The sequence below is a fragment of the Spermophilus citellus genome (assembly GCF_964194105.1).
Source record: "Spermophilus citellus genome assembly, chromosome: 4".
In the NCBI taxonomy this organism is placed as follows: Eukaryota; Metazoa; Chordata; class Mammalia; order Rodentia; family Sciuridae; genus Spermophilus; species Spermophilus citellus.
In genome coordinates this window covers 159,848,335-159,863,743 of record NC_138185.1, presented here as the reverse complement: position 1 = coordinate 159,863,743, position 15,409 = coordinate 159,848,335, and the positions used below count along the sequence as shown (strand labels likewise).

At 40.5% G+C, this 15,409-nt stretch overlaps 2 protein-coding genes across 3 annotated transcripts in view; both read right to left on the bottom strand.

Moving 5' to 3' along the window:
• Positions 1-4,046, bottom strand: part of PPP1R36 (protein phosphatase 1 regulatory subunit 36) — a 28,370-nt gene extending 24,324 nt beyond the window's left edge. For both annotated transcript variants that reach the window (XM_081291810.1, XM_081291811.1), the window contains exons 1-2: positions 1,949-4,046; positions 1,291-1,355 (exon numbers count right to left, since the gene is read on the bottom strand). In XM_081291810.1, the coding sequence (XP_081147936.1) occupies positions 1,291-1,355; positions 1,949-2,266 (383 nt within the window). In that variant the 5' untranslated portion in view covers positions 2,267-4,046. The remainder of the gene's footprint in view (positions 1-1,290; positions 1,356-1,948) is intronic.
• Positions 4,047-8,147: 4,101 nt separating this feature from the next.
• Positions 8,148-10,637, bottom strand: HSPA2 (heat shock protein family A (Hsp70) member 2). The gene has a single exon (XM_081289692.1). The coding sequence runs from the start codon at positions 10,499-10,501 to the stop codon at positions 8,597-8,599; it is 1,905 nt and encodes a 634-aa protein (XP_081145818.1). The 5' UTR covers positions 10,502-10,637; the 3' UTR covers positions 8,148-8,596.
• Positions 10,638-15,409: the final 4,772 nt, after the last annotated feature.

The window sequence follows — 15,409 nt, the reverse complement described above, 5'->3', positions numbered from 1 at the left end:
CAGTTGTGCTACTCAATGTCTATATGACTTTGCTTAATCTCACTGACCCTCTGTTTCTTCACCAATAAAATGAGAATATTTTTAAAAATTTTTAAAAATATTTATTTTTTAGTTGTAGTTGTTTGGACACAATTCCTTTATTTATTTTTATGTGGTGCTGAGGATGGAATCCAGGGCCTTCCATGTGTAGGCAAGCACTCTACTGCTGAGCCACAACCCCAGCCTCCATAAAATGAGAATATTAATGCTCACTTCACATAGCTATTTATAAGAATTAGAAAAATATGCACTAGATACACAAGTAGTGGCTAGTATTATCAGTTTAGTTATATAGTTTTAGAGTCAGTATTTATTTTTTCCATTGATAGCAGGGTACTTAACCACTGAGTAACATCCCCAGACCTTTTTTGTATTTTAATTTGAGACAGGGTCTCACTGAGTTGCTTAGTGCCTTGTTAAATTGCTGAGGCTGGCTTTGAACTTGTGATCCTCCTACCCGAGCTTCCTGAGCCACTGGGATTACAGATGTGTGCCACCACTCCCAGCTAGATTCAGGATTTTAGATTAGTTTTTCTAATCTAATTATATTTCCTTATAAAATGTACCATCATTGTAGGAGGTGTAATATGATCCCACTCATGTAAAACTATTTCTATAACTTACAAAGGCAACTTTATACAGTATTAAGAATATGGACTCTGGAGCCAAACATGCATACATTTAAATCTTCTTAGTCACTTATGAGCTATGCTATTGGACCAAGTTACTTAATTTTCAAATCACTTAGCCCTTTGAAATCTCAGTTTCTTTATCTGTAAACTGGATAGCAGCTGTTTCAAAGGGTTTGTAGACTGATTAATAGAAAGGCTGGTTCATAGGAAGCAGCTGGTAAGGGTTAATTAACAGAAAGTGATGTCTGCCAGGCTGTTCAGTAAAACGATAATCTCCAGATAGTTGGACTTCACCAGATATTTATTTTATTCTCTATACTTTTTTTTCAATACAAATTGTAATGTTACATATTTGAAATTGTTGTCAAAAGAATGAGAATTAGGCAATAATTCCAACTAGTAATATAAAATATCATTTTTGTAGAATAATGCTAAATAACACTATAAAGGGAACACACTGGTTAAATATTTATTTTTCTAGCAGTAGGGAAGATATATATTCCTGTGTATTTCTTAGCTTCCAGAATCTCTATACTTTTCTTCATTGCTTATTGCTTATTTTTTATCCCACACATATGTAATTTTATAAAACTGCTAATAAAGTTTTATTAAAATTTACCTTCTGAATTCAAGAGTTTTGGTTTCATCTTTCCAGTACCACATCCCTAACTGTAATCCTGATTGCTGCAAAATGAAATGATTGAAGCAAAATTAAAAGTTCAATTTTCAATCCACTTGTTACATAAACCTTTAATAACTCACACATCTTTTTTTAACTCTAGTCAATAAAGATGTAGAATCTTAAAAGTGTATTTTTAACTTATCCTTTTTGATTGCTTTTTGGTTTGGTTTCAGTAGGAAGGGAGGGAGGGAGGGAGGAAGGGAGGGAAGAAAGTAGGAAGAGGAAGGAAGGGAGGAAGAAAGAAAATTTCAACTGCACCTAATTCAAGATTCATCGGACAAAAATATTTGGGACAAAATAAATTGATGCCGAGCATAACCACAACCTTTGACCTGATTTGGACACAAAACAGCAGCCTGCTCCAAACCCTTCGCCCTCGGTTCCGAGGCAATCGCCAAAACCCTTTCAGGTAGTGGTAGAGAGCAACCCACCAGCTCTTCCTTGCCCCGGGTCCTATCCAGAACAGGGCTGCTTCTCTGCCCCCACCCCCGACGCTCCCCAGCTGTTGGGCTACTTTGCAACCCTCCAATCAGAGGTGGGCTTTCACATCTGCGAGTGGAGCCAGAATTCAGTTCCTACCGACTGCTCAATGTACCTCTCTAGGTCTGTTTTTGTGGGCAAATATGCCGGTATGTTTTTGAGAACTACCGGTCCCGGAGGAAGGCGGCGACCCGCCTGGGGAGGAGGTCACGGAGCGCAGCAAAGGACGAGGGCGTGCGGGTGCCGGTAGGTTGTTGTCCCGGGCACCCGCCGAGCCTGCGACCGTCGCCCGCGGCGCCGATTGCCGATCCGGGAGAGCAGGGCCGCCTTCACCAGCCCCCGGAGAGGGGAGGACACAGGCGGTTTGTACGTCCTGCCGGGAAGGGGCCTGCTTGTCCCACCGCTTCCTCTTAGACTCGGGCAGCCGGTACATGGCTGCACCCTGGCCGCCTCACAGCGTCGCCCAGGCCACCGGACGCGGGCGCTGGCTCACCGGACGCGGGGCGGGGTCGGGAGCTGCTTCCGCCGCGTGTCGGCTGGACTCGCGCTTCTCTCCAGGTCCCTAAAGCCCCACCCGGTGCCCCGTTAGCACCTTGCAATCTTCGCTGGATCGGTTTACTGTCTGACCCAGTAGTAAAGCTGCGCAGGACTTGAGGGCATTCCCTCGGTGATAGTACACTTCTGCGTTGTTTCAAAGCAGCAACTATATTCCCTCCTATAGGGAAGAACTGTCTGTTCCCACCTTTCTACATTAAGTAGGTTGGACCTACGTTGATTTTGAGGTGTTGCGGGGGAAGAAGCAGTGTGGCCTAGTGATTGAGACACCAGAGGAGATTTTCAGAACATTTCTGCCTCTTCACCAGTTGTGGAACCTAGGGTAAAACAGCTCCCATCCTGCTTCTGAAAATACCCAAATCAGAAGTTATGAAGATTTTCATAGTTGTGTGCGTAAAGCACCAGCCTTAATAAGTACTCAAAATTAGTGTTGCTCAACTCAGAAAACGTGCTCGGTGTCAATGTGTAATTAAGTTGCTATTTTTACATATATTTTTCACTTTTCAAATCACATATCTTGTAATTTCCTTTTGCAATTGAGTTGGTATGCAGATTTTGGTTGATATTTTCCCCTTCCAACACAGAAGCAAACAATGCAACATGATTAGGAATACCGAATAGTATGCTTTTGTATCCCCATAGTTTAAATGGCATAAAAGATACTCAGTAGCTTAGGGATTTTTATGTTCCCATAAACTTTAAAATTGTGGCTAGAGATACCCTGCTGATTCCTACCCCTACCCTCCCATCTCACTACTTGGTGACAATTACTGATTATATCAGGATAAACTATAAAATAGTAATCATCTAGATCCATTCTGGTAGCTGTTCAGGTTGGCTCGATATATGGAAACCCATCTATACATTGGCAGTGCTGTTTTGAGACTGAGGATAGGCTTGCTTACTACCAGATGACTACCTTGAAAGGACAAGAGAAATATTCCAGATGCCAAAAGTCTTTTTTTCAAACAATGTACATAACTTGAGGTGGGGAAAACAGGGAGAAAAAAATGAAGAAAAGCTCCCCGGAAAGTCTAAGAAATCTGGATGGAATCTGGATGGAATTCAGTCATTTCACAATCATACTCAGAGTGTGGTCATTAAACTCTTCAAATTGCTCCCCCAAATGTGTGAAGTTTTAATGAAAAACCAAAGATCTTATATACCATACCATAATGTAACTCAGGCAGTGTAATATACAAAACTAAGGTAAAAAATGTTATTGAGAATAAAATTATGGTATTTTCAGGTAAATGGGTAGAGTTGGAGAATATCATGCTAAGCAAAGTAAGCCAATCCCCCCAAAACAAAGACAGAATGGTCTCTCTGCTAAGTGGATGATGATCCATAATGGGGAGGGGGGAGGCATGGGGAAAATGGAGGAACTTTGATTGGGCAAAGGGGAGGGAGGGTAGGAAGGGTGCATGCAGAGAGGAAAGAGGGTAGAATGAGATGGTCGCCATTACCCTAGGTACATTTTGACTGCACATATGGTGTGATGCTACATCATGTACAACCAGAGAAATGAAAAGTTATGCTGCAATTGTGTACAATGAATCAAAATGCATTCTGTTGTCATATATGCCAAATTAAGATAAATAAAAAAAGAAAAATTATTTCCAGTACAAAAGGCATTTAAATAAATCTATACATAATTTGAATGCTAAAAAATAAGTTATTGAGAACTCAAAATATCTACACAAGTTATTTCACATGTTCTAGAAGAACAATGTTTAAAGAGAAACTTCAGTAACTCTGATGGACCATCTTAGAATTCTCTATCACTTTACCTAAGAATTCTTTTTAGATTTTTATTTTTAAAATAGCACTAGAAATTTACAACCTACACTAGAAATGTATTTATTTAAAGAAAAACAATTTGTGACCTTTAAAATAGGAATATAAAGATGACTTATAAATAGCTAATAATTCCAAGTGCCCTACAAGACTTTTTTTTTTTGCCTAATTAAAGGAATAAAGTTATACTCCTCAAAGTATAACTAAGAGCATATAACACAGAAGTAAGCTGTTGGTCTCAAACTTTAGGCTCAAGATATTAACTGAATACAGTGTATGCTTATACTATGAAAAAGTCATAAGGGAAGACTTACATAGTTAAAATTCTACCTTAAAAATTAATTTTCCATAAAAGAAAATGGCAATACCAAATTCTGAATAACACCACTTTGGGTTTCTTATTTCCCTACCCATCAATTCACAAACAACCTGATCTATAATGAAAGGGGTCAAGGAAAGGGCCTATGACTTCTTGATTTGTTCTAAGGGAAATATAACATTAAGTATCACACTATACAATTTTAAAAATGCTAAACCCCTAAAATATTTCCATTCCAAGAGTCAATTAAAAATAAAAACTGGGGGCTGGGGCTGAGGCTCAGCGGTAGAGCACTTGTCTAGCATGTGCAAGGCCTTGGGTTAAAATAAAGATATTGTGTTAACTACAACTAAAAAAAAATGTTTAAAAAAATAAAAACTGGTCTGGAGTTGTATGGTGCAGTGGTAGAGCACTTGCCTAACACGTGTGAGGCACTAGTTTCAATTCTTAGCACCACAAACAAAAATATATATATATATTGTGTCCATCTACAACTAAAAATATTTTTTAAAAAACTGCACTCTTTCTGAAGATCAATAATTTTTCTCCAAGGAACAAAATTCTGCCTCTAATTTCTAATTCTGTAATTAATTCAAAACAGTTTACTCACATATTATAAGCTATATATTAATTCTCTTAGCAATTGTCTTGTGGCATATGATTTTTTAAAAAATTCTAGTATTCAAAAATCAAGGGAATATCTCTCTCAACAATTTTTTTTTTTTTTTGTACTGGGGATTGAACTCATGGGTACTCTTGAGTACCACTGAACCACATCCCCAGCCCTATTTTGTATTTTATTTAGAGACATGTCCTCACTGAATTGCTTCGTGCCTTGCCTTTTGCTGAGGCTGGCTTTAAACTTACCATCCTCCTGTCTCAGCCTCCCAGCCATTGGGATGACAGGCATGTGCCACCAAGCCCACCTCTCAACACAATTTTTATAAACTATATTCAATTTAAAGTAGCAATTTCTTATAGGCCCCATTTAGCTTCATAAAAAGACTTTTGATTTCATCCAGAGAGAGCCACTGTATTCCTGGTTAATACATAATACCAATAATTAAATTATCATTTAAAATCTCTGACATACTGAACAGGTGGTGTATTAAATATCCTATTTATGCATGTAAATTTAAAGATGTCAATAGCATTAGTATCTCCTAATGTACAAGTTTTAATGCCTTTCCATTGACTAGTTACTGTACAAAACAAAGTGAGATTGTTTTTGAAATTTCACACATCTCAAATTCTGTAAATAATCTGTTGTGTCTCATTGTAACAGATGTCTAGATTTATCACCTTAAAACAGGGACAACCTTTAATTATACATTCAGATAAGAATGTAAGTGCCTGGAGAAATATATCTTTCCAATCTCTTAGCATCTATATATAGTACATTTGCTTTAATCGTGATCAGTAGTCTCTACTGTAATTTACTACTTTTGAGTTCAAGTGATGTTAATGATTCCTTAAACTGTAATTTAGCCCTATCCTAACTTCAAGTACTTTTTCCACTGTTATTTGACTATGGCTGGCCTTATATCTTCTAAGGAGTTCCCAGGAGTTCTTGGGTTACCAGTTTCAACTAACTCCTGGGAAACACTAAATGGCCACTTTGGTGCCTTTATCTTAGTAATATTTGAATTCAGGTAAATTTGAGAAGAATTAAATTTAAGAACACTCAAGGCAGCTAAAAGTTGTATAAATTACTTTTTAAAACAACAGAAAATAAAGCATCTAATACATTAAGGTTAGGACAATAGCTGGTTGCACGACGCCAGGCCATATGATCAAGGACTACCAAAGGTCAGTTTAAGACTTTAGAAACTAATTTCTATGATGAGGTTTAAAATAGTCATACTAATACCAAATTGCACTTAAAAGATATTATTTTTTGAAGTCACAATAAAAGAGCAACGCTTTCAGCAAAGAACTGGAAAAGGGCAATAGTATGAGTATTAACTTGGTAAAACTCACGTAAAAAAAGTCATTTTAGGGCTGGGGATATAGCTCAATTGGTAGAGTGCTTGCATTGCTTGCACAAGGTCCTGGGTTCAATCCCCAACACCACAAAAAAAAAAAAAAAAATCACTTTAAAGCCACTGTTCACCTGATTCTGTCAGTACTATTTTGTCAAACATTTATGTGATGCTGTGTGTAGACAAAGAAACACCCATTGCCAAAAACTTTCCACCACTATAACACTAACACTAATAAACCCAAGTTACCATCAGCTTTTCTAATAATCACCTTTAAATTTCTTAAGAAGTATTCTGAAGTAATTTCACAATTGCCTATTTATCTTCTTCTCTCTCCCCTGACCCAAGTGAGACTAAAGTAAAAATTATCTGCATGTAAGGGTCAACTATTGTGTGAGAAGCCCTAAATTATTACTCATACTATTATTCCAAAAATTAATCTCTTCATGGCCCCAAAGGGTCTGCTGCTAGATTGAAAATAAAGTTTTTATAATTCATAATTTATATAATTTATAATCCAATTATCTTTGAACAACATGAGGAAAATCTTTTCACTTGGAAAGAGATAAAAGGACATTTATACAGTGAAAACATTGGGTTAAAACTATGAATTTTTTCCAATAAGGTTTACTGAATTTCTCCTAAATTCCCTTTAAAGGAAATGAGAATAAAGCAGAAGTGTCATCCCATTTAAAAAAATAATAAAAATCACCTCCCAAGGATGTGGATTTCCAAAGGGTTTGAAATATTCTATTTGTAACAATCTCAAATCAGAAAGATAAATGGTCATGTTGTATATTAACAATATACAGTACTATCTTGTAGTTTGCCTTTTAAAAAAGAAGTTTATGGGTTGAGGCTGTGGCTTGGAGGTAGAGTGCTCGCCTACCATGTATGAGGCACTGGGTTTGATCCCCAGCACCACATACAAATAAAATATACTGTGTCCACCTATAACTAAAAAATAAATATTAAAAAAGAAGTTTATTATAGTGATCTGTGAGGCAAGTACTGCAAAAACATTATGAGCTTCAAATGGGGGAGGGGCCTATATATCATCTTCCCCTATCTCCCAATAGTTACAACTGCTGGAAACATGTTCTTATATAATTTTCCACAAACTCAGAAGTTGAGCTGTTTTACTAGAAAATTAAAGTTAAAACAAATTTGACTTGATTTGTACTTAATGTTAAGTCACTTTTAAACTTTAAAGCAGGCAAGCTTTAAAGTGATTTACAGGCACCTGTATGTCACAAAATACAACTTTTTTCTATACTACCTTTGACTATTATGAGAAGATAACTTCTGCCTCCACTAGGTTAAAAAAAATCAATCATTTTTATACTTAACCCCAAAATATAGCTTGTATTTTCCTTGAATAGTCAAGTGGATTTTCAGTAGAACACTTAAACCAGGTCTTAGGAGCCTGGGTATACTAGAAAACCCCAGTCATGTTAAAAAGGGAGAAGAAAAGTTTACCCAGATTCTTCTCCCCTTAAGTTGTTGATAATTCAAGGCGGGAACTTCATCTGAGAATTAGAGAAGATTGGATTAGATAAATTTCACATCACACTAACATTTTAAAAACCAACATGAATAAAACATGGGAAGGAGGTAAAATTGAAAAACTCCAAGACAATAAGTTTGAGATTAATTTCAGCTTTACTTGAAATTTGCATTTATTTGCAAAATATACCTGTCCTTAAGATCACTGTGTTGCTTAGTCTTAAAGTAGTACATAAAAATAAACAATTTTAAGCATTTATGTATTTTGTTACTAAGCTTCCATAGGACAGGTGTGCAAAGGCCAGGTTTCCCATCTCAAACAAATCTTCATGCACAAACTAAACCAAAAAATGCTCAAATCAGCAATGACACAAATGCATTAAAGAGAAACCGCAAATCTTTTTTTCCTCAAAATTAAACTTTAGAACTAACCTTTTATAGTTAAACTTAAGTTGTTGTACCTTTCCTTTCATATGCATACACCAGGCTAAAGACTTTCAACAATAGATTTCATACTTGGCACAAGGACATTTCAAAGAAACCAAAACAAAAGGGGGGGAAAAAGAGAAAGGAAAAGAAATTTACGCTGATTTAAGTGCAAGCCTTAGTCCACTTCCTCAATAGTAGGTCCCCCGGACGCTCCAGAACCGCCGCCAGGACCTCCTTGGTAAAGTTTGCTGATGATGGGGTTGCACACTCTTTCAAGCTCTTTCTGCTTGTGTTCATACTCGTCTTTTTCTGCCATCTGGTTTCGGTCAAGCCAGTTGATCACCTCCTGACACTTGTCGAGGATCTTGTTTTTGTCCTGCTCGCTAATCTTGCCTCTCAGTTTCTCGTCTTCCACTGTCTGCTTGATGTTGTAGGTATAGGACTCCACCGCATTTTTGGCTGCGACCCTGTCGCGATTAGCTTCATCTTCCGACTTGTACCGCTCCGCCTCTTGAACCATCCGGTCAATGTCATCCTTGCTCAGACGACCCTTGTCGTTGGTAATGGTGATTTTGTTTTCCTTACCAGTGCTCTTGTCAGCAGCGGTGACGTTGAGGATGCCGTTGGCATCAATGTCGAAGGTGACCTCGATCTGGGGGACCCCACGGGGTGCCGGGGGAATCCCAGTCAGGTCGAACTTGCCTAGCAGGTTGTTGTCCTTGGTCATGGCCCGTTCACCTTCGTACACTTGCACCAGCACGCTGCTCTGGTTGTCTGAGTAGGTGGTGAAGGTCTGCGTCTGCTTGGTGGGGATCGTGGTGTTCCTCTTGATGAGTGGGGTCATGACGCCGCCAGCCGTCTCGATGCCCAGCGACAACGGAGTCACGTCTAGTAGTAGCAGGTCCTGCACGTTCTCCGACTTGTCTCCGATGAGGATGGCCGCCTGCACTGCGGCGCCGTAGGCCACCGCCTCGTCGGGGTTGATGCTCTTGTTCAACTCTTTCCCATTGAAGAAATCTTGCAGCAGCTTCTGGATCTTGGGGATACGGGTAGAACCACCCACCAGCACAATCTCCTGGATCTGGCCCTTGTCCAGTTTGGCGTCGCGCAGCGCCTTCTCCACCGGCTCCAGGGTCCCGCGGAAGAGGTCCGCGTTGAGCTCCTCGAAGCGGGCGCGGGTGATGGACGTGTAGAAATCCACGCCCTCGTACAGCGAGTCGATCTCGATGCTCGCCTGTGTGGACGAGCTCAGCGTGCGCTTGGCGCGCTCGCAGGCGGTGCGCAGCCGCCGCACCGCGCGCTTGTTGGGCCCAATGTCCTTCTTGTGCTTGCGCTTGAACTCTTCTGCCAGGTGGCTGACCATACGGTTGTCGAAGTCCTCGCCGCCCAGGTGGGTGTCACCGGCCGTCGACTTCACCTCAAAGATGCCATCCTCGATGGTCAGGATGGACACGTCGAAGGTGCCGCCGCCCAGGTCAAAGATGAGCACGTTCTTCTCACCACCTGCGCAGCCTTTCTTGTCCAGGCCGTAAGCTATGGCAGCCGCCGTGGGCTCGTTGATGATGCGCAGCACGTTGAGGCCCGTGATAGTGCCCGCGTCCTTAGTGGCCTGGCGCTGCGAGTCGTTGAAATAGGCGGGGACCGTGATGACCGCGCTCTGCACCTTGCCCCCCAGGTAGGCTTCGGCGATCTCCTTCATCTTAGTGAGGACCATGGAGGAGATCTCCTCGGGGAAGAAGGTCTTCATCTCCCCCTTGTACTCCACCTGCACCTTGGGCTTCCCTCCCTCGCTCACCACCCGGAACGGCCAGTGTTTCATGTCCGACTGCACCGTGGCGTCCTCGAACTTGCGACCGATCAGCCTCTTGGCATCGAAGATGGTGTTAGTGGGGTTCATGGCCACTTGGTTCTTGGCGGCGTCGCCGATGAGGCGCTCGGTGTCCGTGAAGGCCACGTAGCTGGGGGTGGTGCGGTTGCCCTGGTCATTGGCGATGATTTCCACTTTGCCGTGTTGGAAGACCCCCACGCATGAGTAGGTGGTGCCCAGGTCGATGCCGATAGCCGGGCCGCGGGCGGACATCCTGACTGAAAGATAAATGAGCGATGTCAGGACGAGAAAACCAGGGAGAGGCAGTCCGCGGCGGCGTCAACTAACGGTCACCTCGCACTACTCTCCGCGAGCGCAACCAGTCTCCCCGCTCCCCCCTCCGGGTTCCCCGCTCTTATAGCCGCCTTCTGGAAACTCCCAGAGCCAATCCGCTCCCGGGACCGCCCGCACAAACTCTTCCAGCCCAGCCACAGGCTTGCCTGGGTCGGAGTGACCGACCTGAAGCCCAACAGATGTCTAGTTGGGTGAGGGGCGGGACCCCGACCCTCGCTAGAAGACCCAAGGATGGCCGTTATGCAAATGAGGCTCCTCCCAGTACCTCCAGCTGCTTGGGGGCGTTAGGCTCGTGCCCTGGCCCCCCGGCCCCCCGCCCCCGCCAGGTGTACGCGCTTTTTCCGCGGTCTTGGCTTTCCAGAAGCGGGATTCGTCGATGCGCAAAGGATTGGCAGGGCACGCGGCCAGTGAGCAGCGCGGACTCCTCAGTGAGGGCGGGGAAGGAAGGGTTGAGGCGTGGCGCCGGGAGGAGGTGCGGAAGGGGAGCGGGGTGTGGGGATTATTTATTGGTCCCGAGGCCGCAAGTGCTTTTAGTGCCAGGTGTCCAGACTGACCTAGCACGAGGAAGAAGGGGAATTCATTTTGAGTTCGTTGTACCAAATAAATACGGCCAAACCCGGCCCGTTTGGCCCAAGCTGAGGGGATTCCGGTCTCTGCATGACAGGGGGGTGGGGGAGGCTCCCCTGGACGGAGACAAAAATGAGGTTCTTTTGAGTCGGTGGTCAGCGACTTGAAATTTTATATAGCGTGTTTCGTTGCAGCTCCGTGGCTGTAAAGCACTCGGTGAAAGCTGCGTGGCGCGGGGGAGGACGAGCCCGAGAAGGCCAGCCGTTTTCCTCGCTGCGCGCGGGCGGTTAGCTGGGGCGAGACGGGAGTGTCGTCAGCCCGCCTCCCAGGAGCCTAGGGTTGCACTTTCTCGACCAAGCTTTTATGGTTCCTTGCTCGTCCTGTCGCTGTAAACCTCCAGGTTTCCCCTTCCTGTTCTCTGCACTGTTTCCCTCATTTTCAGCTTCAAGTGCTTTGTCCATCGCTTTGAGTCCTTTAGGGGAAAATCAACAAATTCACGAAACCCCGCACGATCCCCGCATCCCTGGCGTTCGTACACTGCAGAGTTTATGTCTGAGCCCAGTGAGATAATTTTCTTTACCTGTGATGAAGTTACAGGTAACTTCAGGTGAAGGTAGATGAAAAAGTTCAACAGGAATGTGGGGATAGCTCAGGGAAGCACTGCCCGGCCCCAGGTGACTGGAGTAGGAGCTGAATCCTGGAGTAGAGAGCGGTAGCTTCTCGGGTGGGCGGGGGCGGAGAGGACAGTGATTCCTGCCTTTAACAGGTACCTACTGTGGAGAGGAAAAACACAAACGGCCCCCCATATGGAGTTGATAGTCTGATAAGGAAGTAACACAACTGGAGAAAAGTGCTGGAAAAAAAGGGTGCTGTGAGAACCCAGAACGATGAGTGAGACTGGTGTCGGTGAGGGCTTCCTGGAGAGGCCACATGCCCTAGCCAGGTGCTGAAGTTTGCCAGCAGAGTTGGAAAGGCAACGATGAGACCAATATATGAGCTTTGTACTGGAAGCTTACTGTTACTAGAAGTAGAGGGGTACAGACAAGAAAATCTCTACAGCTAGGCAGGATACTTTTAGGAGTCTTGTGCCATGGTCTTTCCTGGGGTTACAGGAGAGGGGAGCCATCCTTTGAAGCTGGCTAAATGCTGGTGTAGCCTGGAAAAAAGTTGAGTAAGACAGTGTGGGAGAAGAATTTTGGCCTGAGAAACACAAAAGCTATTTATATCTAAAAGGTAACGTTGACAGAATTCTATAAAATCAAATCAATGAACACCTTAAGGTTTTTTTATTTAGTTATATATGTAATTCCCAGTTTTTAATATGAATTTGTTAATCTCACTGGTCAAGCAGTACTGGTTTTAACCATCATACCCATATTCTTTTCCATGAAAGCAGTTGAAAAAAAATAGAAATAGGAAAACATTTAGAGAAAATATTAGGAAAACGAGGGGAAAAAAATCAAAACATTCTAATTGAAGCTGGCATAAGTTGTGAATACAGATTTCTTGGCTTTATTCTTAGAAATTCTTGTTTTTTATTTTTATTCTTTTTTAAGATAAGAGGGAATTAGTGGCCTGGAAAGAAATACTAATTAATTCTTTGTAGAACCTGATGAAATAATGTGATTTGGCACTAGGGTCCTACCTACATTTGAAAGAACCTGATGAGAAGCACAAGCTCTTCCTATTTCTTGTACTCACACGTTTACTTAAAGCAAAGCAGGACTGCAAAAAAACAAGCAGGCCCAGAGTTCTCCACACAAACGCTAAAATTAGAGTTTCAAAAGGAGAGGTTCTTTTGCTCAGTAACTATGTTTTACCTCTGTGCACAGTTATAATAAAGAAATATTGTTATCTAATGACCACATTCATCTTAAACACAACTTTCTAAACCAGAGTAGCAATTATAACCATACTTTGATTAGCTATAACTATATATTTTTTGCTCTAGTTTTTTACCTGGTAAATTGATTTTCAAATGTTTTATAGTTTATATGGCATCCTGAACTTTTCCCAAAATGATACAGTATCTGCCTGTTGATTTTATATGGAAGACACTTTTGCATTCATAGACTATTTTTAGCACATACTGATTATTCTTGGAATTTTTATATTTTCCTTATTTGTATTGGTTTTTTAAATATCTTATTTTTCTTTTTGATAATTGATTCATAATTTTAAAAACTCTTAAAAATTATCAGATTTGCAAATTTATGATCAAATAATATTCATCCTTGCCATTAATGGTGTAGCAAAACAGATAAGCCCTACCAGTGAGGATGTCAGATATTACAGTCTTTCTGAAGGCTATGTGACAACTTTTTTTCTTAAATACGACCATACTTTTCATTTAATATTACTTTTTATGGCTTCGCCCTAAGGAAATAATAGAAAATGCAGGTTTTTATTATTTAAGTTAGCAACATAAATAAAAGGAAATGACTTAAATAGGTAACAAGAGAGTGATTATGTAAATTATAGAACATGCATATGATGAATTATTATACAGCCATAAAATTGTTAACAAGGTTTTTAATGTTACACAAAATTATCCTTGATATAAGTGAAAAAAGAGGTTGCAAAACTTTTTTATCTTTTTATCCTACACAGTAATTTACTAGCTCAATATTTTGTTTCTGGCTAGTTTTTGTTTTGGTTTATTTTGGTTGCTGAGGATCAAACCCAAGGTTTTCGCATGTAAAGCACAGATGCTACATTCCTAGCCCTCTTCCTGTTTGTTAGAAGGGACCTGCAGCACATCATTTAACCTGAATCTTGTAGATAATAACTTCATTTTTCTCCTGTCTTAGAGAAAGATCTTCTGATTACCTCTCCTATTTCTATTTCAAAAGTTGAAGACAACTTTGCTGTCTGAAAATATTTGTACTAGAGATACAAAGATGAAGAAAATGAGGCCTAAAACTATGTACATGCCCAAGTAGATTGAAAAGAATAAAATTTCCCAGAATTACTATGAGAGAAAAAACTTGTGTATTTTCCAGCAACCCTTCTCAATCCTTAATCCCCACCCACTCACAATCTTCCTAAAGATTGTGGATTGTTTTGAGGAGGTAATGGTGGCAGGAAAAAGATAGAAAGAGTAACGCCCTATAATTTGAGGACCTTTGAGCAAACTGGAGTTCAGCTAATGATTATATTTAAGATCTTTATAAATACTGCCATTTTATAATCCTTTGAAAGTGTCCTTTCTTGAAATAATTGTTTAATTGTTCAATGACCTGTTGCTTCAGGAAAAAAAAAATTGCCATTTGTTTGAGTCTTAAAAATCCAGTCTTTTAGTTACAGTTAAATTGTAGATACACAATAAGCTGGTGTAGGAAACAACTGTGTCTGGTATGGAAGAACTGAACCTGGAAGAAATCATTCTGTGACAGTAGCGGACAAATTGTTCCTCTTCCAGTTTTGAGGGCTAATTTTAAGGTTGAGGAATAGTCTTGAAACAATCCAGGAAAAGGGAGACTATTCTCCTGTACTTGGGGAATCAGACTCAATATGCCATTATTTTTAATACTTATTAAAATCTTTGAACATAAACAGGATTAATTGCTGGGAAAGAAGTCGTTTTTCTGAATAGTAAATTATGTTTGCTATTTTGAGAAAGAAATTAACACTCTGAAAGGACTTTGTCAGTGGATTTTTTTTTTTTTAGTTGTAGATGGACACAATACCTTTATTTTATTTGTTTTATTTTTATGTGGTGCCAGGGATTGAACCCAGTGCTTAATGCATGCTAGGCAAGCGCTCTGTTGCTGAGCCATAACTCTGGCCCCTGTCAGTGGATTTTTTTTTTTATAAAATATTCTTTTTATATTATGAGGAAACCCAATTTGTTGTCATCTGTGTTTGCCATGAAACAACATTTTTCAATCATTATTCTATATTCAAAGAAACCAGGATTTGTCACAAGAGTTTTAGCTAATTCTCTTTGTGCTTTTAAAAAATTGTGCAGAAACACCATAATTAAATATATTGTTTATTCTGTTATTATAGTATAAGAGAATGAGAGGAATTGATAGCTTTTCAGACTAATTATTTTTTAATGTACAGGGCACTGTACATTAAAAGATCCAGGTTGAAAAACATACAGTACAAATAAAAGTAATATACAGACAATTTAACTTCTGAACATAAAGGAGTAACTTTTATTAGGTAAAAGCATGTATTTAAAAATGTAACAAAAGTACTTTACGTAATCCAAAAGTTCCATTTTATACTAATATACAGAAAATAATCATATCA